At 45.7% G+C, this 27,957-nt stretch overlaps 1 protein-coding gene across 1 annotated transcript; it reads right to left on the reverse strand.

Moving 5' to 3' along the window:
- Positions 1-9,248: 9,248 nt before the first annotated feature.
- Positions 9,249-10,380, reverse strand: LOC125522359. Its single transcript, XM_048687423.1, has 2 exons — positions 9,689-10,380; positions 9,249-9,543 (listed from the first exon to the last, which is right to left on the reverse strand). The coding sequence occupies exons 1-2, from the start codon at positions 10,317-10,319 to the stop codon at positions 9,515-9,517; spliced, it is 660 nt and encodes a 219-aa protein (XP_048543380.1). The 5' UTR covers positions 10,320-10,380; the 3' UTR covers positions 9,249-9,514.
- Positions 10,381-27,957: the final 17,577 nt, after the last annotated feature.

Raw genomic sequence — 27,957 nt, forward strand, 5'->3', positions numbered from 1 at the left:
GGCCGTTTTCATCTTTCTTGTTGCGGTAGATCCACTTTGTGCCAATGATACCCACGTACTGTGAAGTGGAGATCATATTAGATCGTGGGTGAATAGAATAATGCATCGTTGGATGCGGAACGGTTTGAGCGGCAAAACCGAAAATTTGGATAAGATTAGTTTTAATGTTCCGATCGCAATTTCTTCAGCTGACAAGGACACCGTGAAGATTTTGAACGAGTTTCAAATAGAACGCACATGAAGAATTTGTGAATAGATTGGATTGAGTATAGCATAGAGGGGGAAGGGTCCGATCACATTCACTTAGTAGAAAAAACAAACTTGAAGAATTAGCCATAAGTGAATGCTGTAGAGGACAAAACTCATATATATATATATATATAGCCAACGAAGAAAAACTTCGGAACAAGTGATGATTTTGAAAAGTTGAAGAATTTGAACAACTGAGGAATGTCGAAAACTGAGGAAAAACACAAATTGAAGATTTTCAACTTTTTGTGGTGGCGTGACCCACCGTATAAGAATGATGATTTCAGACACCGCGTACAATTGTCGTAGGGTTCTAAGAATCAAATTCTTCATTAATTTCTTCACACTTAGAGTGTTATTCTTCATTGATTGAAGAAAAACGTTTCTTCATGTGTTGCACATCTAAGTCATCAATTTTGCATAAGTGTTAGGATGAGTGCCTTTTCAGAGTACATTCGAAGACCCTAAGATATTTAGCTCACACCGCAACTTGTTAAATATCTTCTCATCTAAGGGCTTTGTGAAGATATTGGCTAGCTGTTCTTCAGTCTTCACATGCTCAATAGAAATGTCGCCCTTCAACACATGATCACGAAGAAAATGATGACGAATCTGAATGTGCTTTGTCTTCGAGTGCTGAACTGGGTTGTGAGCAATCTTGATGGCACTCTCATTGTCACAGAGGAGAGGTACATTCTTCACGTTGACGCCGTAGTCCTTGAGAGTTTGCTTCATCCATAGCAGTTGAGCACAATAAGAACCAGCAGCAACGTACTCAGCTTCAGCAGTAGACAGTGATACACAGTTCTGTTTCTTTGAGGACCAACAGACCAAGGATCGTCCGAGGAAATGACATGTACCAGATGATGACTTGTGGTCCACATGATCACCAGCATAGTCAGAGTCAGAATATCCAATGAGATCAAAATCCGAGCCCTTGGGATACCATAATCCTAGTGTTGGTGTGTGAGCTAGATATCGAAGAATATGCTTCACAGCTTTATGGTGTGATTCCTTCGGTGCAGCTTGAAATCGGGCACACATGCAAACACTAAGCATTATATCTGGCCTAGATGCACATAAGTACAATAAAGAACCAATCATGCAGCGGTATACCTTATGATCAAAGTCAATACCATTTTCATCAGTGCACAGATGACCATTTGTGGGCATAGGAATTTTGATGCCTTTGCAATCTTGCATGCCAAATTTCCTCAGTACATCCTTGAGGTATTTCTCCTGAGATATGAATATACCATTGCGTTGTTGACGAATTTGAAGACCTAAGAAGAATTTCAACTCTCCCATCATAGACATTTGATATTCTTGACTCATCATATAGGCAAATTCATCACTATAACGTTGGTCAGTACAGCCAAAGATGATATCATCAACATATATTTGGCACACAAACAGTTCACCATCATAAGATTTAGTAAAGAGAGTAGGATCGAGTGAACTGGGTGTGAAGCCATTCTTCATGAAGAATTCCTTCAAAGTGACATACCACGCCCGTGGGGCCTACTTGATGCCATAGAGGGCCTTATTGAGTCTGAAGACTTTGTCGGGATTCTTTGGATCTTCAAAACCTGGGGGTTGAGCAACATATACTTCTTCCTCAAGCTTACCATTGAGGAATGCACTTTTCACATCCATTTGATATAAGATGATATCATGATGGTTAGCATAAGCAAGCAATATGCGAATAGCCTCAAGTCTAGCAACAGGTGCAAAAGTTTCATCGAAATCAACTCCTTCAACCTGTGTGTAGCCTTGAGCTACTAGACGTGCCTTATTCCTCACCACAAGGCCGTTTTCATCTTGCTTGTTGCGGTAGATCCACTTTGTGCCAATGATATTATGCTTGCGAGGATCTGGACGGTTGACCAGTTCCCAGACGTTGTTGAGCTTGAACTGATGTAATTCTTCTTGCATGGCCTGAATCCACTCAGGCTCCAGAAATGCTTCATCTACCTTAGTGGGCTCTGTGATAGAGACAAAAGCATAGTGCCCACAAAAGTTAGATAAGTGTGAAGCTTTTGAGTGTGTGAGAGGACCTGGTGCTCTAATGTCATCGATGATCTTCTCCACTTGCACTTCTTTTGCAACGCGACGATGAGCTGGTTGTCGTTGAGGAATTTGATCAGCATTTTCTTCAGCATCAATTTCCTCAGCATTTTCTTCAGGTGCATCAGCTTGATGTTCTTCACGTTCTAGAATGAATTCCTCAACAGATTCTTCAGTAGGGATGACATCCTCAGTAGCCTTGAACTTGATGGAATCCTCAGGTGCTGGTTCATCTATCATAGAAGGTAGGTGCTCTCTTTACGAGCCATTAGTTTCATCGAACCGCACATCTACAGTTTCAACAATCTTGTGAAGAACATTGTTGAAGACTCTGTAGGTGTGCGAGTCCTTTCCGTAACCAAGCATAAAACCTTCATGTGCTTTCGGTGCAAATTTTGAGTTGTGATGAGGATCTCTAATCCAGCATTTAGCACCGAAGACTTTGAAATAACTCACATTGGGTTTCTTGTCAGTGAGGAGTTCATAGGCAGTCTTCTTGAAGAATTTGTGAAGATATACTCTGTTGATGATGTGGCACGCAGTATCAATTGCATCAACCCAGAAGCGACGAGGTGTTTTGTACTCATCATGCATAGTGCGAGCCATCTCAGCAAGAGTCCTGTTCTTGCGCTCCACGACGCCATTCTGTTGAGGAGTATAAGGAGCGGATAACTCATTAGTAATACCAAGTTCATCAAGATAGTCATCGAGACCTGAATTCTTGAACTCAGTGCCATTGTCACTTCTGATGTGCTTGATCTTCACACCGAAGTTGGTTGAAGCCCTCGAGGAAAATCGTTTGAAGACTTCCTGCACTTCATGTTTGTAAGAAACAAGGTGTACCCATGTGTAACGAGAGTAATCATCAACAATAACAAAGCCATATTGAGATGCTTCATTTGAAATGGCAGAATAATGATTAGGATCGAAAAGATCCATGTGAAGCAATTCAAATGGGCGAGTAGTAGTCATGATGGTCTTAGCTGGATGCTTCGCCTTGGTCATTTTTCCAGCTTCACAGGCACCGCATAAGTGATCCTTGAGGAATTTGACATTCTCAATGCCAATGGCATGCTTCTTCTTTGCAAGCGTGTGCAAATTCCTCATGCCTGCATGACCAAGTCGTCGATGCCATAGCCATCCTTCTGAAGCTTTTGCAAGTACGCACACGGCTGGTTGTGAATCTGTAGACAAATCAACAATATACAAGTCTCCTCTCCTAAAGCCTTTGAAGACTTTGGAATTGTCAGCTTCCATAATCACAACACAACGATACTTGCCAAAGACAACAACCATATCAAGATCACAAAGCATTGAGACAGACATAAGATTGTATCCTAAGGACTCAACAAGCATGACTTTGTCCATGTGTCGATCCTTTGTGATAGCAACCTTACCTAGACCCAATACCTGACTTTTGCTTTTATCAGCGAAGATGATGTGCTTCATATGTGATGACGATAAGGGAGCATCCATCAATAGATTCTTGTCACCAGTCATGTGATTTGTACATCCACTATCGAGGACCCACTCAGTGGCTTTGGGTTGATCATCCTGCAGATGAATTAGTGTAGCTTACGAACTTCATATACTTCAGCAGTGAAGAATATGATATCACAACTCATCAGATCAATTTCATCAAGCAGTAAGACAAATAACACAGTAGGAGGACGTGTGAAATGAAACTTCATTTCTTCATGATTAGCCTGCGTCCTTTCAAGCATTTTTTCAGGTCCCCAGCAAATTCTTCAGACATTACAGTACGTCTAGAGACCTGACCCTGCATAAGAGATTAGTTGTTTTTCTTCACCACCCACATCTGAAGGGGTGGCAAAGAGTTCATCACTCTGCGAGCTCCATATGAGAATGGTGGCATAGAGACCAAACCATTTCGTTTCACATAAGAGTGGTTAGGGTAAGCATATGAATAAGCAGAGAAATTCTTCGAGGACTTATGAACATAATGATTAGAAGAGTGATGCTCATATTCATAGCCCTTGGCTCTTCCCTGCGAAACAGAGTTGTTAGCACGATGATGTTCATATGAGGACTTTGATCCTCTTGAGGAATTTGATCCGCGTGAGGAATTTGGTCCGTATGAGGACTTGGATCCATATGAAGAATTTGGTCCATATGAAGAATTTGATCTGGGGTTCCTATTCTTCACGGGTGGTGTCATGAGGACATTCACCTGAAGACTTTCAAGGCACATTTTGGGAACCCAGATTTTCTTCATAGGGGAACCGTTCCTGCAGTTAGTGCCAACATATCTAGCAAATACTTCACCATTCTGATTTTTGAACAGTTTATAGTTGGAGTCGAATGACTCATCAGAAGAATGAGAAGATTCACATGTATAGCCAGATAAATTAGATGGATCAACTGGAGGTCCCTTTGCAGCAACCCATGAGGTTTTGGGGTACTGCTCAGGGTTCCAATATGTACCATCAGCATTGAGTTTCCTCTCAAAGGCAATACCCTCTTTCCTAGGGTTCCTGTTGAGGATCTGCTTTTTAAGCACATCACAAAGAGTCTGATGCCCTTTGAGGCTTTTGTACATGCCTGTCATGTACAATTCCTTCAGTCCTACATCGTCAGTGATACTAGCAATGTCCTCAGATGAGGAATTAGTGATAGCAGAGGCAGGTGAAGAATTTGTAACATTAGAAGCATTTGAACATTCAGGTGAAGAATTAGCAGATTCTCATTCAATGCATTTCAAACATGGAGGAACAAATTCATCCTGAGCAGTGCTGATTTGTTGAGCAAGTAATGAATCACGCTTCTTCTGAAGATCTTTATAACTCACACTTAGCTTCTCAAAATCTTGCTTTCTTTGAAGAAATTCATAAGAAAGCTTCTCATGATCAGACAAGAGAGTGTTATGTCGATTTTGAAGTGAGTCATACTTAGTATGAAGTCTCTGAAGACTTTCAGCCAAAGCTTTGGACTGATCCATTTCTTCACCCAACATATCATCGCTCTTACTAAGCATGTCGTGAATTTTTTCCAAAGCTCTTTGTTGTTTAGCAGCAAGAGAAGCAAGTTTGACATAACTGGGTCCAAATTCATCACCATATTCATCATCACTGGATTCAGACAGATAGCATTCAGTTACCTTTTCATCATCTGCCATAAGGCATGGTGAGGAGGATGATGATTCTGGTTCAAATGTCATTGACTTGAGAGATTCCTTGAAGTCCTCAAACCAAGGATCGTGATAGGTTCGATGACCTTCATAGACATCTGAGAGACGGTCCCAGATAAGCTTCGCATGATCGAGATGCATGACGTTGCTGAACTGATTTTGAGACAGACAGGAGCAGATGACATTCTTCGCCGTGAGGTTGAGAAGGGTGTACTTGCGAATGTCATCAGCTTCCGCCATCTTGCACAGATCGGTCAGACCAATCTCAGTGATGGTCCACAGCTCGTTGTTCATCGCCATGAGGCGCTTCTTCATCATGGCCTTCCACTTTGGATACTCATGACCGTCAAAGATAGGGCATGTCACTTTCTTCATACCTGCGGTCGACATAACTAAAACGCCAGGCGGTTAAACCAAAATCACACAGAACAAGGGAGTACCTTGCTCTGATACCAATTGAAAGTGCGTTATATCGACTAGAGAGGGGGTGAATAGGCGATTTTTATGAATTCTTCACTGAGGAATTTGCTAGTGAGGAAATTCCTTAGCGAAGAACTACTTGCAACGGAATAAGTAGTCAGAAGTAAACATAACAGAAGACAAGCATAGTCATCATGATGAAATGAAGACAAGCACAGAGTATAGAAAGCGTAAACACAGGATAACACAGGATGAAGACAAACAGACTGAAGAAATTGAACTGAGGAAATTGAGAAAGTCTTCAGTCAAAGTCTTCAAACACAGAGTTGAGGAAATAGAACCAGTTGGCTTGGTGAAGACAATGATTTGGTAGACCAGTTCCAACTGATGTCTCAGTTGTACATCTGGTTGGAGCGGCTAGGTATTTAAACCTGAGGACACACAGTCCTCACCGTATTCTCCTTGAGCTAAGGACACACAGTCCTCGCCCAATCACTCGTGTCTTCAGGTGACTTTCGAACCTTCACAAACTCGGTCACTAGGCGATCCACAATTCCTCTTGGATGCTCTAGACCATGACGCCTAACCGTCTGGAAGAAGCACAGTCTTCAAAGGTAACAAGCGTCGGATCCATGCAGGATCAATCTCTTCAGTGATGCTCAATCACTTTGGGTTTGTAGGTGTTTGGGTTTGGGTTTCGGATTTTCCTCACTTGATGATTTTCGCTCAAAGTCCTCGGAGGATGGGATGCTATCAAATGACAAGTGTCAGTTTCTCTCAGAGCAGCCAACCAGCTAGTGGTTGTAGGGGGCGGCTATTTATAGCCTAGGGAGCAGCCCGACATGATAAGACATAAATGCCCTTCAATGATATGACCGTTGGATGGATAAGATATTTTGGAACAGCTGGCGCGTAGTATGGCAATGGTCGGAAATTTGAGGTACAAATTCCTCAGGGCTATCGTGTTCCTCACTGTGTAGGCAATCCGCACTAGCGAATTCCTAACTCCTCAGTCAGAACAAAGTCCTCAGTGACCAGAAGAACTGCGTCTCTGTCACTGAAGAAATTGACTGAACTGTATGAGATTTCCAATGGCTTCACTCGAAGGGATTGGTAGGTGTAGGATTTTGAGTTGAGCATCACATGGAAATTTTTCCTTAGTATTTCCTCGACCCCCTTTAACAGTACGGTGTTTCCTATGACTCAAGAAAGAGAAAATGAAACTATGAAAACAAAAGTCTTCACGCTTGATGTTCCTCAAATGAATACCAAGTCTTAAAGGTTACACCAATTTCTTCACTTTCAAAGTCTTTAGAAAGTCTTCAGAATACCAAAGTCTTCAGTTAAAGAACTTCATTTTTAGGGGTTGACTTTCTCTGTAAATATCAAACTCCTCATAGACTTATAGACTTGTGTACACTCATAAACCCATTAGTCCCTTAACCTATAAGTCTTCAATACACCAAAATCACTAAGGGGCACTAGATGCACTTACAAAGACAATCTCTTGTTCCCAGAAATGAAAGACTTAACCAGCTGCTTTCAAGTCGTGTTGTCGGAAAAGATTACAACTTCATTTACCACCCTGGCCAGTGGGCTTGGTCAATCGATATTTGGTTTTGTTTTCTCCTATCACATGAATACACCAATAGAATGTCTACTATATAATAAAGTCATTGCCAATAAACACAGCAGTGAACAGACAATTTTGATAGTTGTCCAACATGTTGCACCTTTGCGACATGAAACAGTAGTCAAATCTATGAAATTCATATGATACACACGAGATATGAATACTCCACTGTCCACACATCCCAAGCGAGATCTGTTGGATGAACATGTCCGGTAGCCTAGCTTGGTCCATCCCAGAAGAACGCCCTAGTCCGGCTCTGGTACAAAGCTGAGAGAAATCTTGTAGTTGTTAGCTTCTTGTTCCCGGCTAGTGACGCAGTCAAAATAGTAACGTTAAAGCGAGGGTGAATTGGATAGAAATGCGATGTGTTGGTGCCTGGGAAGGCGGCCGCGGAATTATGGAAAGGGGCCTGGCAACGATCCCGGCTTGCCGGTGGTAGCGCTGCCGTAAGCATGATAGCTAATAGCTTATATAAACAATTCTGGTTTATGTCGCAATTAATAATCTCAGACCCTTATTTTACATAAACCCCCAGGATTGGATCATGATTAATAGTTGCTATCAAGTATTTTAGATAAAGCCTTTGTTATTTTGCACATGAGCCCTTTTCTTCCTCCGTCTGGGACTTTAGGCTATGGGCCGTCATCCCCCCATTCGTCCGTCTCGGACGTCATGAGTTGCAGGTGGGAGCCTTGATATATTCTGCTACTTGCTCAGGTTTTCAAAAGCAATCATGCAGATGCAGATGAAGGAACTTGATTCAGGTCATGACATGGAGGTCCTTGGGACTGGCATTCTAGGTGTCAATTATTCCATGCTAATGGTGAAGTACACTTTTTATAGGTGTTTGTTCAGAAACAGTGATTAGTATATGCAATGGAATGTACTAAATTTTGTCAGATGTTTTCCGGCCGCCGACCAAGACAATATTTTTGCGAATACGCAATGATTGCATATCTTTTCATTGATAGGTACGAGAGAACAACAACAACATAGAGGATATCCGAATAAGCCACCACAAAAAGTGTGGGTATGAGCAAAACAAGTTCGAACTCCAGACGGGAAGGCAAGGAGACGAAACACAGGTTAGCAAGACCACATCACGACCGATGTGAGGCACCTCCGTCACACCATAAGCGCCTAGAGGATCGGCAAGTGGGTTGCAGGACTCAAACATGCCAGAGGAAGAAGCCATGGAGGAAGCATCAGCGATGTCGTACATTGCGCCCAAGATGCCCACGCCCCCTGAGAAATAGCACAAGCCATGCACACCGTCCGGCATCTCCAAATCCAACACCAAGGAGACCACGAGCCACCAAGACAGCGCCTTCATGAACAAGAATGATAGTGTGATGCTGCAGCTGTCTGATCCGGTGAACTAGACCTAAGGCTTACCACCTGTGCCCAAATAGGGCACGAAACACAGGCCATGAGAGTGCCTCCAAGAAGGGGACGTCACCCATAGGTGTCGCCACTACCAGCACAATCATGCCGAGCAGGGATCCCGCTTCGGCCTGTAACCCAACAATCTCAAAAGCCGCTACTTCTGGAGCTGGAGACATGGCAATGTTAGTTGAAACGGCCGTCACATGGCAACCGACACCGAAGAAGGCACATGCACCGTCAGAATCACTGCAACCAATACCATCCTCGCAGCAAAGAAGGCCGCCGAAGCCTCCCATGGCCGTGGGCTAGATATGGGCAGGGAGGCCCAAATCCGCCGGCCAAGACTAAAAAATTCGGTTCATATAAATACTTGCCATCATTTTGATTTCATATCATGCACAAATGAAAGAATTTTGTGTTCCTCAAAAAAGAGGAAGATGCACACTTTATACTGTACTAAAACGATATGAATTGAGATTGGAAACAAACACGAATGTGAAGTTGTGAACATAAACACGCTCAATTTGGTATGCGCAAGCTATTTTGAGACGAAATGTTGAAGCGCTTTATTCATTTGGGCTTGCCGAGCAGATGCATCCAGAGAATCAGATCTAGATGAAGTACTCTCTCTGTACGGTATCTGCACAGGTAATGGAAAAAGTTAGAAACATTATAAACATGATCCCAGAACGCAAGATATGTGCTGAAAACTATGAAGAAATATAATTTTAGTCCAAATTTCGACGCGGCAGCAACCCCTGTCTATGCATGCAAGAGGAACTTACAGCAAGGGCGCAGCAGGTCCAACGCGGCTCGGTTAGCCTGCGCTTGGACCCTAGATCTTACAATCTCAGCCTGAAGGGCTATTTGAGCTTGATGAGTGCTCTTGTTGTCGGTGGAAGTCGCTGCACACGAGACGTGTATGTCGGCGTTGCATGCCGTGCAACGGTAGTACGACGCGCGCACCGCGCTGCCGTTGCATGCGGCACAGCGGCCGTCGCCGACGACCAGTGTGAGGTCATGCGCCGGGTACGCGTGCCGCGCGCTGCGCACGACCTGGGGCAGCTGCGTGCAGCTCGGGTGCATATCGAACCCGCATGGTGGGCAGCGGTAGAGGAAAGAGCCCGGGGCGCAGCTTCCCAAGCAAACGTCGCACAATAGGGTCGCGTCGTGGCTGGTCTGGACGAGCACGCGCGGGTGCGCATGGTGCTCGAGGGAGGAGAACGTCTGCGTGTGGCCTGCGCAAGAGTCCTGGATTGCAAAGTCGCAGCCACTGCGGCAGCCATAGCCGGCGCCGGACAGGTCCTCCCAGCACATGTCGCAGCGGAACGGCCCGGTGTAGTGCCGCTTCACGAGGTCATGCCCTGGATGGGAGAAGTGGCTAATAACGGCTTCCTGCTGCTGGTGTTGGGCCATCTCTCGCTTGTCTGGCTCGTGTGCTCTACGTGTTTATGTGTTTGCTTTGGATGGCATTGGAGCTGCATCCGCATGTATACTTATAGCTCTCCAGGGTCACAAATATAGTGAAGCTGAGGTCCTTTGTCAAGTAGCGCAACAGTTGTTTTTCCGTTAAAATATAATGTGTACTTTTTTTTGCGGGGAAAAAAATATAATGTGTACTTGTACACCCCATTATCGGTTGTGCCAGTCTGACATTTCTTTCTTTGCCGCTATAGTGCATCTTTGAATCAGTCCACTATTCGTTGATGTCTTTATGATATTGCACGTCAACTGGACTAAAACCTAATCGTCTAAACACACACATACGCATCCTACACACATGTGTACCCACAAGACAGCCACGCGCTCATAAGTCGCCCATTTGATTGCTTTCCAAATTATATACACTGGATGATTTCAATCCTTCATTGATTGATGTAAAAAAAAAAAACTTCCCTAGCTACTTTCCTCCTTCCTGTTTCTGCAGCCACCGTAGTTTCATGACCATCTTCCTTCCAGAGCTGAGGAAATGTTCACCGAGATCCAAGAGTTGATCGTGACAGAGCCTATATTTGTGAGCTCCCACAAGTGCAGAGTGGGGCTATGAAGACACACCTATCAGACACCCTTGGACCGAACTGTTTGCGATGCAGGCGTCGCACATGTGAGAAAATAAAAAAAAAATGTGCTAGCAAATGAAACGTTTGTGAAGGGAACTGTGTGCGATATATAGGTCAAACAGTTTAGAGGATGTTACAATATATTCGAAATAGTTAATGATTTTTGCTAACACAATGGTTGCATGTGAAACAAAAAATAGGGCAATATTGTTGGTGTTCATGCCGGAGCGGTGTTCACTGGAGGAAGATAAAATCTCAGTATGGAAGGGGGCACATCTCAGTTCAGACAATCTAGAAGATGACATAGGGTAGGCGAAGACTCTCGTACAGAGTTCCCTTGGCCCCCGCGTCGCCTAGGGTAGCCGACTCGGGCGGCAGCCCCCAACTGCGCCGCCGCCGGGCCCCCCTTCTCCAACTAATCCCCTCGCCGCCGCCGGAGGCCACCACCGGGCGAAGCCTGCGTCGTGGCGGTGGCGGCGGGGCCTCCCCCCCGTGGAGCGGCTCTTCTCTCCCGCGGGGTCCCGCGGCTGGCGGCCCGCCTGCGGCTCGGATCCATGGCGGCGGCCATGGCTGGTGGCACGCGGCGTAGCTTGGCGGCGGGCGGCGCCGGCGTGGACAGGTGGGCCACTTCCCTGGCCATGTGGATGGCGGGGAGGTGGTGGGCTTCGGCTGCGGCGGCGGTTCCTCGCTGGATGTTGGTGGCCATGGTGATGTTCATCCTCGACCCCGATCTACTCCGATCTGCAGCGGATCCGGCCCTTGGTGGCTTCGGTCACCGTTCTTGGGTGCTGGCCTTGCAGATCCGGTGGCTGGAAGGGTTCCGGGGGAATCTCTTGGCCGGCGTGGCGGCCACTCCGATGGCAGTGCCTTTGGGTGTTGCTTCCCTCGTTGGAGGCTTCGGAGAGGACCTCCTTCCTTCCACCCCTCCCAGGAGCTCAGGTGAAAACCTCAGACCCCCCTATTCCAAGCGACGACGACACCACGGTGGCGTGCTCCTTCCTGAAGGCGTTGCTCGGGGGCTGCTCAAGCGGCGGTGGAAGTGGCGGCGGTTCGGTGTCGACATATGCATTCTGGTCAGCTTCATCTTGGAGGCGGCGACGACGTAGGCGACGCTCGTCTGGTGGAGCTACTGCCGATCGTTCGTCGGCAGTCTGCGCCATCAGGTTCGGGATGCTCAGGGGGAAACCCAAGATCTGGGTCTTCCGGATCGGATGATGACGACGTTCTATCGCTTTCCCTTCTGGGGGCATCGTCTTGGAGCAAGTGCTGGCTGGAGGGATGGTGGAGCGGTGTTTCATCTCACACATTGATGGCGGCGGAGATCGATGGCATGGCGCTGTGGATACTCGGCGTCCGATGCGCGGAGATGGGCTCGCGCAGGAGGAGGTTGCTGTCTGGCGTCATGGTAACGTCAATGGCAGAGTGGCCAGACAAGGTAGAAGCCTCAATATGATCTGAAGACCTGTGGAAGATGGCGGCGACGACACACGAGTGCGTCTGACCGGATTATGCCCCAGTCCCGGTATGTGGCTCGGCTGGGGCTTCCGAATGAGTTTCGGCTTCCGGCTTTTGATGTTAGGCTTAGGTGAGTGGTTTGGGTACTGGCCCAGCTAGCACCCCTTCATCATTTTGGATAGGAGTAGTGGCATATGTTGCCAAGATGGTGGATTCAGGCACATTGTTGTAATACTTTGTAAGGTCCTCGAAAATAATCAATAAAGTGGCTGTATGCATCTCTCAGATGCAGAGGCCGGGGGTCATCCTCCTTTTCTAAAAAAAAAGAAGCTGACATAGGCTTCTGACTTTAATCTCTACCCCCTTCTCTATCATAACGATCAGTACGCAGTGATGGACAATACTAGTAATCTTTGAATTTTCAATTTGTGACTTGTGAGTCAAAGTCGTTGCCCCCCAAAGTCAAACATCAAGTTGGGAGAAACAAAGCCTCAGATCTACACTGCCAGTACATCATCCAATGGAGATACACTGTAAAAACAATAGTACTCGGCTTGAGATCTCGTGCTGGTGGATTCGCGACCATGTGCGTGACAGAGCTTAACCACCCATCAGCATCCTTTGGTGAAATAAAGTGTGATACTCCATGTGCATGACAGCGCTTAACCACCCATCAGCATCCTTTGGTAAAGTAAAGCGTGATACTCCATGTCTCTCTCTTGTGGTTGGTTGGTGTAGGCAGAAAGAGGTTACTTGTCTCTGGGGGAAGAAAGGGCAAGAAAGAAAACAATTATATTGTGTTTCAATGAAAACAACGAGCAGCTGGTCAAGATGAGGAAGACATCAGGAAGCTCAATAATGGAGACAACCAACAACCATCACCTTTTACGGGACCGTGCCTTTTTTACCTTGTTCTGCAGTAATTCGTAACCATGGTACTACTATCTTAGCAGCATCGACACTAGCTGTTTGTCTTGTCATAAAGTTGTTCAAGCTATGTAGTTCGAGGGTTGAAACAGTGAGTTGCGATCATGTACCTTATCAACTATGCTGATGTATCATTGTTTTTCGGTGGGTAATTAATTCCAGATCGATGGCTCTAATCCTATAATACCCCCACGAACAGTAAAGCTAATCCATCGATTTGATTTTGTGAGAAATGAAACAATCTATCCGTCGGTTTATAATTCCATCGTATAGCCAAGATTAACACTAGATGGAATATTACCTTCTTTAAGAGTTGCTTAGCTATCAGCCAGCTCCAGGTCAACTATGCTGATTATTCACTGATTGTTAACCAAGATGGATTACCTTCCTCGATAGTTGCTGCTATCAGTACAGCTATGAGACGACTTGGGGTTGGATCGAGGTCCTGGTAATTAATTAGGGGTGCCTGCAGGTCAGAAGTCTGAACGTGATACTGAGATAGACACATTGTTAAGTGACATCAACTTGGCTGTACTTAATTAGCTAGCTAGCTGCAAGAGGACTTGGGATTTGGGAACAGATCGAGGTCGTAATTAGGAAATTTGCTCATTGACCGATCGGGCCTTAATTTGTTGACATTGAGCGCAAATGGAGCTTACACTAGCACATTTAATCAGTCGCGAGAGTAAACATGATTCGATCCTATAATGAACGCGCCTTCCCACGTCAACTCCTCGCTGCCGTTCCGCAGTTTCCTTTTATTCAGTCAAACATGCAGAAAACAGAAGGAACCAGAGATAAAAAATGGTTCGATCCGACAATCACGGCGTCATCCCACGACTAACTTAACATCAAAATTGATCCGTCAATTACGGCAAGGCCCATACACAAAAAATCGTGGGCTAATGCCCGCGCTAAACTACTTACATGGTACAGAAAAATCTGCTAAGAAACACGCATGCACATGTTCATGGCAAACAGTCGCGCCATGGCCGCTGCCCAGCGCACTTCCTACGGCACGTCGTCCACCTCGCTGCCAGCGCTCGCGCACGTCATCCAGCCAGCCACAGCACCCACACGCATCGTGCACCTCGCCACTGCACCGAGGACATCGCCGCCGGTGGTGGTTGGTCAGTCCGCTCTGTCTGGCCCGGGCCTCACCGCCGTCGATCCAGTGCCTGAAAACAGGACCGCCATGCTGATCGGTCTGGTCCGTTCCAGTCCGCCGGCGGCCGCTCTAAACGACGGCTCGGTCAGGGACCGTACCGGCCCGGACCATGTCCACCCTGAGCCATGGCGTTGCCTGTGATCGAGCGGCCACCCATGTTCTCTAAAAAATCATATAATCATATGGCTGATTCGTAGCAGCTGCCATCGAGTAAAGATGAGTCTTGTCAGATACACCGAATTATCCACAGAAAAGGCCATTATGATCAAACATGCATTAGGCGCATCAAACGAAGTCAAATTTGTTTTCGTTTCCCAGTCAAACTCAAACTCTGCTTTGCTTATTTGTATATGCCGTGCTATCCTACGTAGTGAGCGACTCGGATTTGGTCCTCGAGTCCGATCGGGCATCGGCTCCCGTTTTCCACACGTATTCTGCTTGGTACGCGATTGCAATATAATTGTCAGGTTTGGAGCCAACCGGAGACAGACGTACCTGCGGCCGCCATTCCTAGCTAGCTACTTATAGCGACGTGGACGCTCCAGCTCAACAACGGATGGCGCCGCGGAAATGCCAGCGAAGCAAGAAAGTACGTGTCGCAGAAGCATGTTCACTCCCATCCGATCTCCTTGAGATCATGGCACGCACCGACTTCCGCACCATCGTTCGATGCGGTGCCGTATGCAAGCACCTTCGCCGCGACATTCTAAGCCCGTCGTTCATCTGCCGAGTCACCCAACAAGCGGCTCCCTGCATCCTCGCCCTTCTCTGCACATATGATGAGAAACCCCTTACTCTGGTGCACCCGGATACGCCCGCCGCTGCGTCTTTCTGTGACAGCCAATTGTCCCCATTTATGTTGTGCAACGCTGGCAAGGACTTCTTCCACTCATACTACTCTCTGACATCACCTGGCGGCCTCATCGTCCTACACCGCCTCCGCATCAAGATGCGACCCAAGTCGAAGCGCTCGTCTCACTTGTGTGTGTACGACCCCATGACTGGCCATCGCACCTTTCTCCCTAGACCACCAGTTATCCGGGGAGACGACTGCAATTCGCAGAATTATGTCCTACTCACTCCCGCAGACGGCATCGGCTGCTCCTTCATGTTGTTCGTCGCAGATTTGTACAAACATAGCATTAAAATACAAACCGCCAGATCCTCCTCCCAAACCTGGGGCCCCATTAGTACTTATGCAAGCCACCCTGACGACTTCCCTTGGTGGTCTGTCAGTACATATGGAGCGCCTGTTGTCCTCCAAGGCAGCATCATCCACTGGCTAGCATACCACGGCGACCAAATCCTCACGTACAGCATGGAAACCCAACGGCAATGCAAACCCAATCCACTTGGCGACCACGCCGCATGGAAACCTGCTGAAACTAGTCGTCATAGAGAGGTTCATTATATCTGTGTGGCTGCAACTCCCTGTGACTCAACCAGGTGGTCATGGTGATTGGCTGCTGCAAAATGTGATTGACATAGAGGAGAAACTACGGTTACTGTGTCCACACATCCCTCTTGAAGTTGGCGTTGATGTAGTCATTAAGTTCAAGGGCTCCGGGAAGAGTAGCGGCGACGTGGTGCTGCTGCATGTACCCAAGAAAGGTTGCGATGATGTGCTTGTAGTTCTTAATTTGGAGACAAAGGAGATGCATGCGCAAGAGTGGGGCTTCCTGTCATTGGAAATTGACCTACCATCTCGTCTACAAAACATGAAAGTGTTTTCGTAGCTAGCTAGCCAAGTAAGTAGGACGGATGCAAATAAATTTTACAGTCTCCGTTGAAATATTGTTTAAGTATTCATGAGTCATGCAATTTCATGCTTTTAAACATACAGTGTGCATGCAGGAAGATAACTGCATTTGTTCTGTAAAGGCAAAATCAAATTATTACAACCATGCATATTGTTTAAGTATATGTATATTGTGCTGAAAGAGTGGTTGCCAAAGCACTTTCCCAAAAAAGGCGTTCAAGCAAAAACTTACCCAACGGTATGTGGGACATGCATGTAGTGCACAATGGCTCATGTGTGGAGTCTTATTCGATGTGTTAAAACTTGCCAAGCGTCTGAACCTGCAAGGGATGGCCACATGGGGTTCTATTATATCAGGACGAGGCTTCTTCCGTAACATGCATACATTGGGGCGGTTAAAATATAGAGGTTTGAAGGGAGAGATAGGAGAGAATTACAACGAGAGAACAATGCCTAACAATGTCATGTGTCTCATATCTACCGACTAGGCTATGACGTGCTGCATACATAACCTAATACCTTCCCTTAATCGCAATGTTGCAACTTGAGATTAAGCTTAAACTCTTCTAAGTATCTTCTGGGTAATGCTTTTGCGAACCCATCTGCAAGTAGATCTTTTGAGGTAATAAATCCGATTTCCAATTCTTTATTGGCAACTCATTCTCTGACAAAATAAAAATCTATCTTAATGTGCTTTGTTCTTGCAGGAAACAGTGGACTGACGGACAGATAAGTTTCATCAAGATAATCACACCGAAGACATGGAGGTTGAGTTTGCGGCACTCCAAGTCCTTTGAGTATAGACTGAACCCAAAGAACTTCAGCTATGGCATTAACTAGTGCTTTATATTCTGTCCTCCCTGCATATGTATATAGACTGAACCCGAAGAATTTCCAATTCTTTATTGGCACACTATGAACAAGCTTGAGTATAGACTGAACCCAAAGAACCGCTATGGAATAAAGTCCTCCCCGCCTAGGCCCCATTCTGAGCGTGGCACCGTCAGAGGGTGTGTGGAGGTTTGTCTCCGGTGAATCTCGTGGGATTCGGTCAACACTTGTCCTTGGTGGATCCATTTACATAGAAACAAGTGATTTTTGTAAAATGAAACTAAATTATATGTTAAAAATATTGTATCCTAATATTTTTTCTATATCCCTTTCGCAAAATAATATTTTCCATTCCGTTATTTTGTTGATTTTAACAATGTTATAGAAAAATATATTCGTTAAGATTGCAAGTCGAGCATAAAAAATGTTTAAGAATAGTATAAATAATTTAGTGCCAGAAGATATCCTACAAAATTTGAGAACAAGAGTAGGAAGGTGTTTTAGCATTGGGTTATGGAGGTATATATCACTAATTAAATCACAGACACAATTAAGTTTAATTCAATGCCTTAATTTTAGTTGAAGACTGTCAATGCTAAAAATTCAAAAGTTTGGACCGACAGAATCTATTGGCGAAATTGTCAATAATTTTTATACAAAGATCCATCGGTTACATTTAGTTTTAGGACAACTATAACGATAGCATATACAAAGTAGTAATTAACACATGTCTTTATTTTTTGTAATAATTAATAGATGCACAAATATATCGGTTGTTGCTTGAATTTAGATATGAGGATTTGTCATTTATAATGTATTCCATGCTAAAAAGGATATTTTAATTGACTGTATGTTTTATATATATATCCAGTCACGTGAGTATCTATTGTATTAGATTAGCATTTTTGTATATGGTCAGAAGTAAACATCTTTAATTTAGGCGTAACATTTACGTGTAGTTTATAGTTAAACTAATATCTAACATTTGGACCTCTATTTTAGATGGACATTTATCGGTTAGAATTGTTAGGTATAATTATGTAGACAGGGCCTAACATTTTAGATCATTTACATAGCACTACTGATACAATTTCTTTTTTTCGATAAAGGGCGGATTTTATTAACTCAATATGAAGCATCAAGGGGATACAAAACATAATGAACCCACACCTGGCCTCTGCATAGGTAGGATGCACACAGCCAACATAACCACGCACACAAAAATATGCCATAAAATAGCAAAGTCATATATAAGACCAAAGCTATATGGAGGCAAAAAAAGTATCTAATCCACGGTCGGCAAACTACACAAGAATGACCATATCCGCACCAACCATCTCATGACACCACACGAAGAAAGATGTTTCTTCAACAGCAACGCCTTCAAGAAGGAAGCAATGCTCAAGCACCGCTGTCACCGGATCCAACCACCCATGGCCAGAATCGAAGTTTTTCACCCTGAAGAATCAGTCCGGATATGTCCGAGCAATGCCTTCATCAAGGTAATGATATAAAAACATTGCCATTGCCAGGTATAACCAACTTGGGTCGTACCTAGGCTTTCACCTTGAAGCTCGAGACTGGGTGCTCGAGTAGCACCACCATCAAAGTCCCTCATGTGTTGTCGCCACCACGTTTCCGCGATCCCAGCAGCCACATGCGATGTGCAAGCTGCATAACCGTTCCTCTGCGTCAAGCCTTCATCTATAGTTTGCATTCTCCGCCGAAGCCAGCCACCGGATATGGAGGTCGGAACCCCCAGGTAATCGTTTCGATGGCCACTTCAGTTTGCAACGAGGCCACCGCCGCATCACACAGACCCACCAAAACCGCCGCCCGCCTCCAATCTACAACCATGGTGGTCTTTGCCGAGATTAGAAGAATCCAACGCGCCTCGCCGCCGTCCACCGCAAGGGGAGGATGCATTGTAGGAGATGGCGTTGGTGGCATTGGCCTGGAGTTGCCACTCGAGTGGCCGAGAGGGACGCAGGCCCCGGCGAACGGGTGTCCAATTCTGCAGTGTACGAGGACGAGGAAGTTGCTGCTAGACGAGGCACCGCAGAAGCTAGCCTCTAGTAGCAATCGATCCATTCCATGACATGTACTAGAGTACTAGTACATCCACGGGAACACCAGCAGAATAATGCTCGGCCCAGATCTGGCCGGCGCAAGCCGCTGCGCCCTCCGCCGTCGTGGATCCGGAGCATAGGCACATTGCGCACCCGGAAGAGAGCAGCCGAGGACTTCGGATCTCAACGCCACCATCCCCTGCCCCATAGGCCAGCACGAGGCCAAGGAGATGCTGCCATGGCCATGCCAGCAGAACATCACGCTCAAGCACACATGGCCACGCCGGCGATGCAGCAACCTTCCGGAGCCGTCCAAGCCGGATCAGATCAACAACGCCGCTGCTCTCCGCGAGAAGCTCGCCGCCGTGCCTGAGAGCCACCCGCACCACGAGCAAGGTCCCCGCCGCCGCCGTCAGCCACACGGCTTCGCCTGCGGCGTCCTCCATCGGCGGCGGAGAGGAGGAAGGGAAGATTTGTGTGGCGGCGGCTAGGGTTCGGGTTGCCGCCCGAGTCGCCCACACGGGAGCGACGCCATACAATTTCTTTTAAGTACGTCATGTAAGTCTACGGGATGCAATCTATTTAGGCATGTTTATGTAATAGTTACAATCTATTTCGGTATTATTATGAGATCTGACCAATGCTATTCACTTCAGTATGATTATGCAGTCCTAACGAGTACCATGTATTTAGATGTATTATGACCAATACTATTTCAGTGCGGTTATGTGGATCTAATGGTTACGATCAGTTTAGTACAACCAGATGGTACCCCACATGTTATTGCTGCAAGTTTTGCAATATATTGTACGTAGAGACCGGTGACCACACCTACCTCACTGAACCGCCGTACCTCTACCCAGATTGGGATTGCTTGAAGTGCACTATGCTTACTGCCGGGACGGCATCGGCTGCTCCTTCTTGGTGTTTGTCCAAAATATGATCACGCTCGTCATGCAAAAGGAAAATAGATACACTTCAGAATAAGTAATGAATATTCATTGAGCGCAACGTAATTTTTCAGTTGTGATTTTATAATACGTTTGCCACATTTTCTGTGTGAAACAAAGTAATATGCCGGGAGGTCTAAATTAGATCGACGAGGAATTCATCTTTGAATGAAAAAACACCATCATGGAGTCGAGCCAGATGACGATTGAATTAGATGGTCGTGACAACTCGATCATTTCCTTGTATTTTTTGGAATTGATGTCAATGTAGTACATAGAGTATGAACTTGAATCTCAAAATTGAGCTGCACTAAAATACTAAAGGAGTCGGAAACTTTAGAGAATCGGTCGACTTTGGCTTTGTTTGCTCAATAAACAAATGGAGACACATCAAATTACACCGGGAACGAAACTAGCTCCACCTGCCGGAGACGACGTAGGTATGTGCTAATTAGCTAGGGTCCCAGGCACCACTAATGGCGCGAGAGAAATGCTAACGACGTAACCCGTCCACGGCGGAGGCTTTGTCATCACCCATTGCATGCACACTTCCATTGGACCTCTTGCTGAAGGTCATCGCACGCTCCGAACCCTCCACGCTTGTTTGTTGTGCCGCATCGTGTAAGGATCTCCACAGCAAGATCCTCAGTCCATCTTTCATCCGCCGCGTCATGCAATGAGATGGCATCTTGCTTTCCCGTATCCTCACCGGCCTATACTTGCGATGATGATGTCCAACCAGTGATGTCCGAAGTGGTATATTTCTTCGCTAATACCACTCCGTGGGGGGCAATCGAATCTTCTCAGATCTACCAGGCATCTAAAAGCTGGCATTACGTCACATATGTTCAGCTCGCCACCAACGATAGGATTGGCTTCATGATCAAGCTATTAGCCATTGATGAGGACTGCTACCTTGATGGCACTGGATGAAACATCAGATTCCAGATCACAATATCATCGAGTGTCGGCCACACAAGCCGGGGGCCTGGTGTTCGCACACGAACACGTCACCGTGTACCTCCAACGCCGAGGGTGATGCACCGCAGCTCACGTCGAAGGAGACCCGTCCGGAAGCGCGGTACGCAAGCAATCCGGCTGGTGCTTTTCAGGACCCGAAACCCCACGCGCCCGGGAGGGACCCCGTCTGGAAGTGCGGCGGCTATGGGCTGCCCTAGGTCGGTTCGCCCGCCCCTAGAGCCTCGAGGATCGCTGCCCTTTAAAACGAAGAACGAACAAAGAACGAGAGAGAAAGAACAAGGGAGGGATGTAAAACTAGGGTAAAAAGTAGATGTGTTTCGCGATTGTGTGTTGTTTCAATCGGCCGTCACCCCCAACATATATAAGAGGCGGCTGGACTTCCCGTACAAGCAAAGGATTTATCTAGGCTTTCCTTACAAGAAAATTACATCAATTCACGTCCAAAACCCTAGTCAAATTCGGACTGGTTTTATCCGAACTTCCCAAAACTGTTCGGTTTAAACTGGCTGCACCTTGCGGGTCCTTTTTGCGCTGGTAAACGATCTCGGATGAAAACAAGCGCAAAAGCAATCTTGACTGTTTCGATGAGACGAACAACTTTCATGTTGAAGGGTTTTTGATCAGAGATCATCTTGAGGGTCAAATCTGTCTCGCAACACAGGCTATCTCCTCGCGCTACCCGTCAGACATGTGTCTGGTGGGGCGCGCCACATCTCGCCTCGTGACAGGGCTGCACTCCGATTGCTCTAACTTTTGCATACGAACTTTGATTTGAATGATTTTTATATCAAAATCGATCGTTTCGACGAGACGAAGACAATCCATGTAGAAACTTTTCCCATATGAAGCCATCTTGCAGGTGTAATCAGCCGAATAGTGTTCTGAATACAAAATCTGAGTACTTCGAACACAACTTCGGCCTTAGAGATGAGACCGGATGTCTATGGCCCAAATATCAAAGTTTTTCCTTTTGACGATACGGAACTTTCTCACTTTGAGAACTTCTCCATTTGAGGCCATCTTAATTAAGTTCTTGGCCGTGCCAAAATATGGTGTCAACACATGCCCCCCTGTTTTTCGGCGAAGCTTGTGTGCCGAAAAATAACTTCAATGATGCTTTTACTAAGGACGATGTCAACACTCCATCGGCCATTTTCTGTGCTTAGGGCGATAATTTGTATATCGGCCATGTTTAACTTCTTGTTTACATCATACTCTGGAACCGATCACCACCAATCGGCTTTAAAGAGATGGGAATGAACCCGTTCCTCGTAGCACTAAGGAAATCAAACTCCGAGAGGTCACGCCCTGTTAAGCAAGTAACATCCGGATGATTCCAACCCATCGATGCATCGGCCAAAGCAACACAAGATGAATTATCCGCGTGAATGACTTCTACCTCATCATCGACCCACTGTATTAAGAATTGATGCATGGTAGATGGCACACATTGGTTAGCATGAACCCAATCGCGGCCTAATATAACATTATAGTTACCTTGCACCTCGGCGATGAAGAATGTGGTGGCCAAAGTTTTGCTTCCCACGGTGAGTTCCATGCACATCACACCTTTGGCCTCTGTCTTTTCTTTACCCTCACATCCATTAAGCACCATATTGGTCCTCATCAATGCATCATCATCTAAACCCAACTTCTTGAAGACCGAGTAGGGCATAAGATTTACCACAGCACCACCATCAATGAGCATCCTAGCAACCGGCGATCCGTTAATATGACCTTTGAGGTACAATGGCTTCAAGTGTTTCACCGGTTCTTTTGGCTTCTCGAAGATAGCATTCTTAGGACCAAAATCTAGCTGGGCTACCTCCCCTTCTTCACCTATAGCACGAAACTCGGCAGGTAAGTAATATACCATATTAATATCCATACCTTCCCGAACCGGCGTAGATTCATAATCCACCATCTCATCTTCATCTCCCAATGTGAATATTGGGCTCAAAGATTCCTCAATTGAAGGGGATGTTTCAGGTGGTGTGGACGATGTAATAGGGGTTGCATCATCCTCTTTTGGTGGCGAATGTGTTGCTGTAGCTAATGTCGAAGCATATGCGTTTTCTTTTTGTTTAGGCCCCCACACTTGTTTTGTGAGTGCCATGGGCCGAATTTCACTTAACAATTCGTCCCTTTGCCTCCCCTCTTTGTGCTCTACCTTCTCGTGGTTCCTCATGCGTTGTAATCTCCTTTTCATGGTCTTGGTTAAACCGGGAGGACACCACTTAGGTTGAGTATATTTGGGATCCCTTGGTTTGGCCTTGCTTGTGCTTGCCTCATGATCACTAACCATGGAACCCTGCTGAACAATAACAATATCACCATTAGAAGTAGCCAGATTACCAACAATCGGCTTTTTGATCTCCTTTTGCTTGTCGCATTCTGAAATTTCTGCATTAGATGACTTAACACGCCACACTTTTTTATTGGCCTTACTTGGAGAAATTTTTGTTGGCCGATTAGCACCATAGCTCAAACGGCCTTGTGTGGGATAATAAAGCCTCTCGCGAGCAGGCCTTCTAGGTGCTGCCCACCCCATATGGAAAGCATAAGGAGCCATTGGGGGCTGCCCCCATCCTCCACTGAAGCCTCTCATGTAATATGGCGCATAGAAGTGTTGTGACATCCATGGTGTCGGTGCCCATGACCCATATGGCCTTGCATATCGTCGAAACTCTTGCTCCGGAGGCAATCTTGAACACTTTGAATGTGATGGCCGATTAGAGCTAGAACCGGCCGCTTGACTTGCATATTTGGATAGCAACATATCAAAAGTTGGCTTGATTCTCTTGTTCTTAGTTTCATTCTTTTTCCACATGCCAACTTCTGAATTCTTGGGCTTGAACAATTTAACATGAGCATCCTCCTGTACTTGTGGTTGCCCCCCGAGTGTAGCATTTTTTATAGTGATCTTCAACACTTCCTTGCCATCGGGTTGCTTCTCAAGCACAATCTTTCTTCCCAAGACCTTGTCACCCTCCTTGCTATTCCTGGGTTCACCAATAACAACATTATCTTTATTAGCGGATTCGGCTATGTTAGGCCGAATTAACATTTTCTTCCCTTCCAAGTCTATGGTGTTTATGGGGAAGGGCTGCTTATCAACTTGCATCTCATCAAAATTCAATCGTCTGTCATTAATGGCCGATTGTATCTGTCGTCGAAAAACATTGCAATCGTTAGTAGCATGAGAAAATGAATTATGGTACTTGCAATAAGCACGCCGTTTCAGCTCCTCAAACGGCGGTATGGTGTGTGATATTCTAATCATCTTATCTTGCAAGAGAGCATCAAATATTTTATCACACTTTGATATATCAAAAGTAAACCTCATCTCCTCATCACGATTCTTGCGAATCGGCTTAAGAGCATTGCACATATAGGGTTTGGCCTTTGAGGACCAAACAAATTCAGTAGTATAGACATCAACCTCATCGTCCGAATTATCATCATTGTGTTCAACCATATGCGTTCTAGGACGATCGGTTGCAGACCTATGGACCTCTTTACTTCGACTCTCTTGGGCCAAAGCTTTTTGTAAGACTTGATTAATGCTCGAAAACTCATAACTTTCTAGCCTCTCTTTAATGTGAGTTTTCAAACCATTAAGAACAAGATCTGCCAAGTCTCTCTCAGTTATCACTAAGCTATAACATCGGTTTTTTATATCTCTAAACCTCTTGACATAATCGGTGACCGATTCATCATGTTTCTGCCTAACCGATGTAAGATGTGACAACTTTAGCTCATTATCGCCGCTATAAAAGTGATCATGAAACTTTTGCTCTAATTGTGACCATAAGAGAATTGAGCCATGTGGTAAAGCAGCAAACCATGAAAATGCGGTACCAGTTAAAGATAATGGAAATAAACGCACTTTCAATTCTTCTATGGAACCTGCTCCACCCAACTGTGCTAGATACTGACTCACATGCTCCCAAGTTGTTTTCCTACCCTCACCACTAAATTTAACAAAATCAGGAACCTTATAACCTTGAGGGTAAGAAATTGCATCGAAGTGTTCAGGATAAGGCTTTTGGTACACACGACTCTTTACTTTCAGCTCGTTTCCGAAAGTTTCTAGAAACATCTTATGCAAATCCTCCCTTAATTTAGCTAAAATTGGATCCGAGGTAGATGAAGATGTTTGTGGCAATGACATAGGACCAACCTGAGTACTAGCTATTGGTGCAACTTGTGGGATGGGCGCCGAACCATAATTTGGCGGAAGACCAAACATGCCTGCGCCTATGGGTGGTGTGACAAAGTGATTCAGCGTTGACGCCGAATTGGGCACACTCATAATAGGATTAGAGTATGTAGATGTAGCCACAAGCTGGTTGGTTTGAGTAGGGTAAAAATTCAACAGCATATTATATTGTTGTTGCATAGGTGGTGCCGATGAAATAGGTAAAATTGGACTAGGGTTTTCAGATATAGCAACAGTACCACTAGATGATGGAGGCATATTTTTCTGAGCATTGGCACTAGCCACAAAAGAATTGTATGCCATCACATTACCCTTACTAACAAGACTTTCAATCACAGCCACTTGCTCTGGAGAAAAAACTTTACTCACAATGATTACATCTTGTTCATCAATGAGAGGAGGAAAATTGACGTTTCCAACCGGAGTGATGTTGCATTGACGGTCCTTCTTGAAACTTGAAAGAAACACCTCCAAATCCTCCTCCTCGCGCTTCTTCTTGAGCGCCTCAAAAGCCTCTTCACGCTGCTTCTTGCGTGCTTCGTAGGCTTGGCGATGTTCATCCGATAGTTCATCAAGACCGGGCTTAATGATGTTATCGGCGCTAAGTTCTGAGGGCTTGGGGAGATCCGACATGGTTGATGATGATTCTTGATCTTTCTTCCCCAGCGGGGTCTCCAAAAAGTGTGTTCGCACATGAACACGTCACCGTGTACCTCCAACGCCGAGGGTGATGCACCGCAGCTCACGTCGAAGGAGACCCATCCGGAAGCGCGGTACGCAAGCAATCCGGCGGGTGCTTTTCAAGACCCGAAACCCCACGCGCCCGGGAGGGACCCTGTCTGGATGTGCGGCGGCTATGGGCTGCCCTTGGTCGGCTCGCCCGCCCCTAGAGCCTCGAGGATCGCTGCCCTTCAAAACGAAGAACGAGAGAGAAAGAACAAGGGAGGGATGTAAAACTAGGGTAAAAAGTAGATGTGTTTCGCGATTGTGTGTTCTTTCAATCGGCCGTCACCCCCAACATATATAAGAGGCGGCTGGACTTCCCGTACAAGCAAAGGATTTATCTAGGCTTTCCTTACAAGAAAATTACATCAATTCACGTCCAAAACCCTAGTCAAATTCGTACTGGTTTTATCCGAACTTCCCAAAACTGTTCGGTTTAAACTGGCTGCACCTTGCGGGTCCTTTTTGTGGTGGTAAACGATGTCGGATGAAAACAAGCCCAAAAGCAATCTTGACTGTTTCGACGAGACGAACAACTTTCATGTTGAAGGGTTTTTTATCAGAGATCATCTTGAGGGTCAAATCTGTCTCGCAACACAGGCTATCTCCTCGCGCTACCCGTCAGACATGTGTCTGGTGGGGCGCGCCACATCTCGCCTCGTGACAGGGCTGTACTCCGATTACTCTAACTTTTGCATACGGACTCGGATTTGAACGATTTTTATATCAAAATCGATCGTTTTGACGAGACGAAGACAATCCGTGTAGAAACTTTTCCCATATGAAGCCATCTTGCAGGTGTAATCAGCCGAATAGTGTCCTGAATACAAAATCTGAGTACTTCGAACACAACTTTGGCCTTAGAGATGAGACCGGATGTCTATGGCCCAAATATCAAAGTTTTTCCTTTTGACGATACGGAACTTTCTCACTTTGAGCACTTCTCCATTTGAGGCCATCTTAATTAAGTTCTTGGCCGTGCCAAAATATGGTGTCAACACCTGGAATTTATGACATTGACATTGACCTGCAATTATGGACTGCAAGACCAACATGACCAGGTCGTCCTCCATGGCAATGTCATCCACTAGCTCGTATGGGATGATAACAAAATAATCACCTAAAATATACACAAGCAGATTCTAGGCATGGTGAAGCTGCTGCAAGACCTGGGAAGACCGCCGGATGGGAGGCTGCAGTTGCTCGTCACTGAAGGGTTGATGATCTTTGTTTGGCTATAACTTTGCGGCAGCAGATTGGGTGGGAGGCCATGATCAATGCAGAGGAGAAGCTACGATCGTCACATCTTTACATCCCTCTAGCCTTGTGTTAATTGATTTTGTGTGCTCGGGAGCGATGAGAGACGTGGTGCTGCTGAGGATATGGTGGCATGAGTTACATCTTGGTCCCCTCATTGTCCTTGACTTGGAGAGGAAGGAGATGTGCATGCAAGCCAAACATCCTTCGTTGCTGTTTGAGGTTGACTTTTCCGCTGGGTTGCTAGCCATGAAAATTAATTCCTAGGCACGACATGTGTTGAGTAGTCATGTAAATTATGGCAGTGGGATGCTAACGCATATCTGAAATTGGAAATGCTTTTGAGTTGTTCGTTGCACAACTCATGATGTAGTTTGTTTTGAACAAGTACTTTTTAAAAACTAGAGTCCAAAGACAGGCTAGACATTGGTCAATTAATTTAAGTTAGTATGCAAGAGAAATCCAGCCGGTATTATTTTGGCGAGAAAGGATCTTTTGATCACAGCGTTGATAGGCTGGTCACTTTAAATTAGTATAGGCGATTGCATCTGACGAGAATATGACAAAAAAACAGCACATTTTCCACCTATCTGAATTTTTCGGTAGGTTTTGATTCTCCAGATTAATTAGCTTATTGCCTAAAAGAAGTCTC

The sequence above is a fragment of the Triticum urartu genome, chromosome 7, assembly GCF_003073215.2.
Source record: "Triticum urartu cultivar G1812 chromosome 7, Tu2.1, whole genome shotgun sequence".
NCBI classification, from domain to species: Eukaryota; Viridiplantae; Streptophyta; class Magnoliopsida; order Poales; family Poaceae; genus Triticum; species Triticum urartu.

What these genes read in the sequence shown, in the direction of transcription:
- LOC125522359 (XM_048687423.1), bottom strand. Translation starts at nt 10,319, where the DNA reads ATGGCCCAACACCAGCAGCAGGAAGCCGTTATTAGCCACTTCTCCCAT. An exon ending in GGACCTGCTGCGCCCTTGCT is followed by an intron (nt 9,544 to 9,688) that starts GTAAGTTCCTCT and finishes TTACCTGTGCAG; the next exon opens with ATACCGTACAGAGAGAGTAC.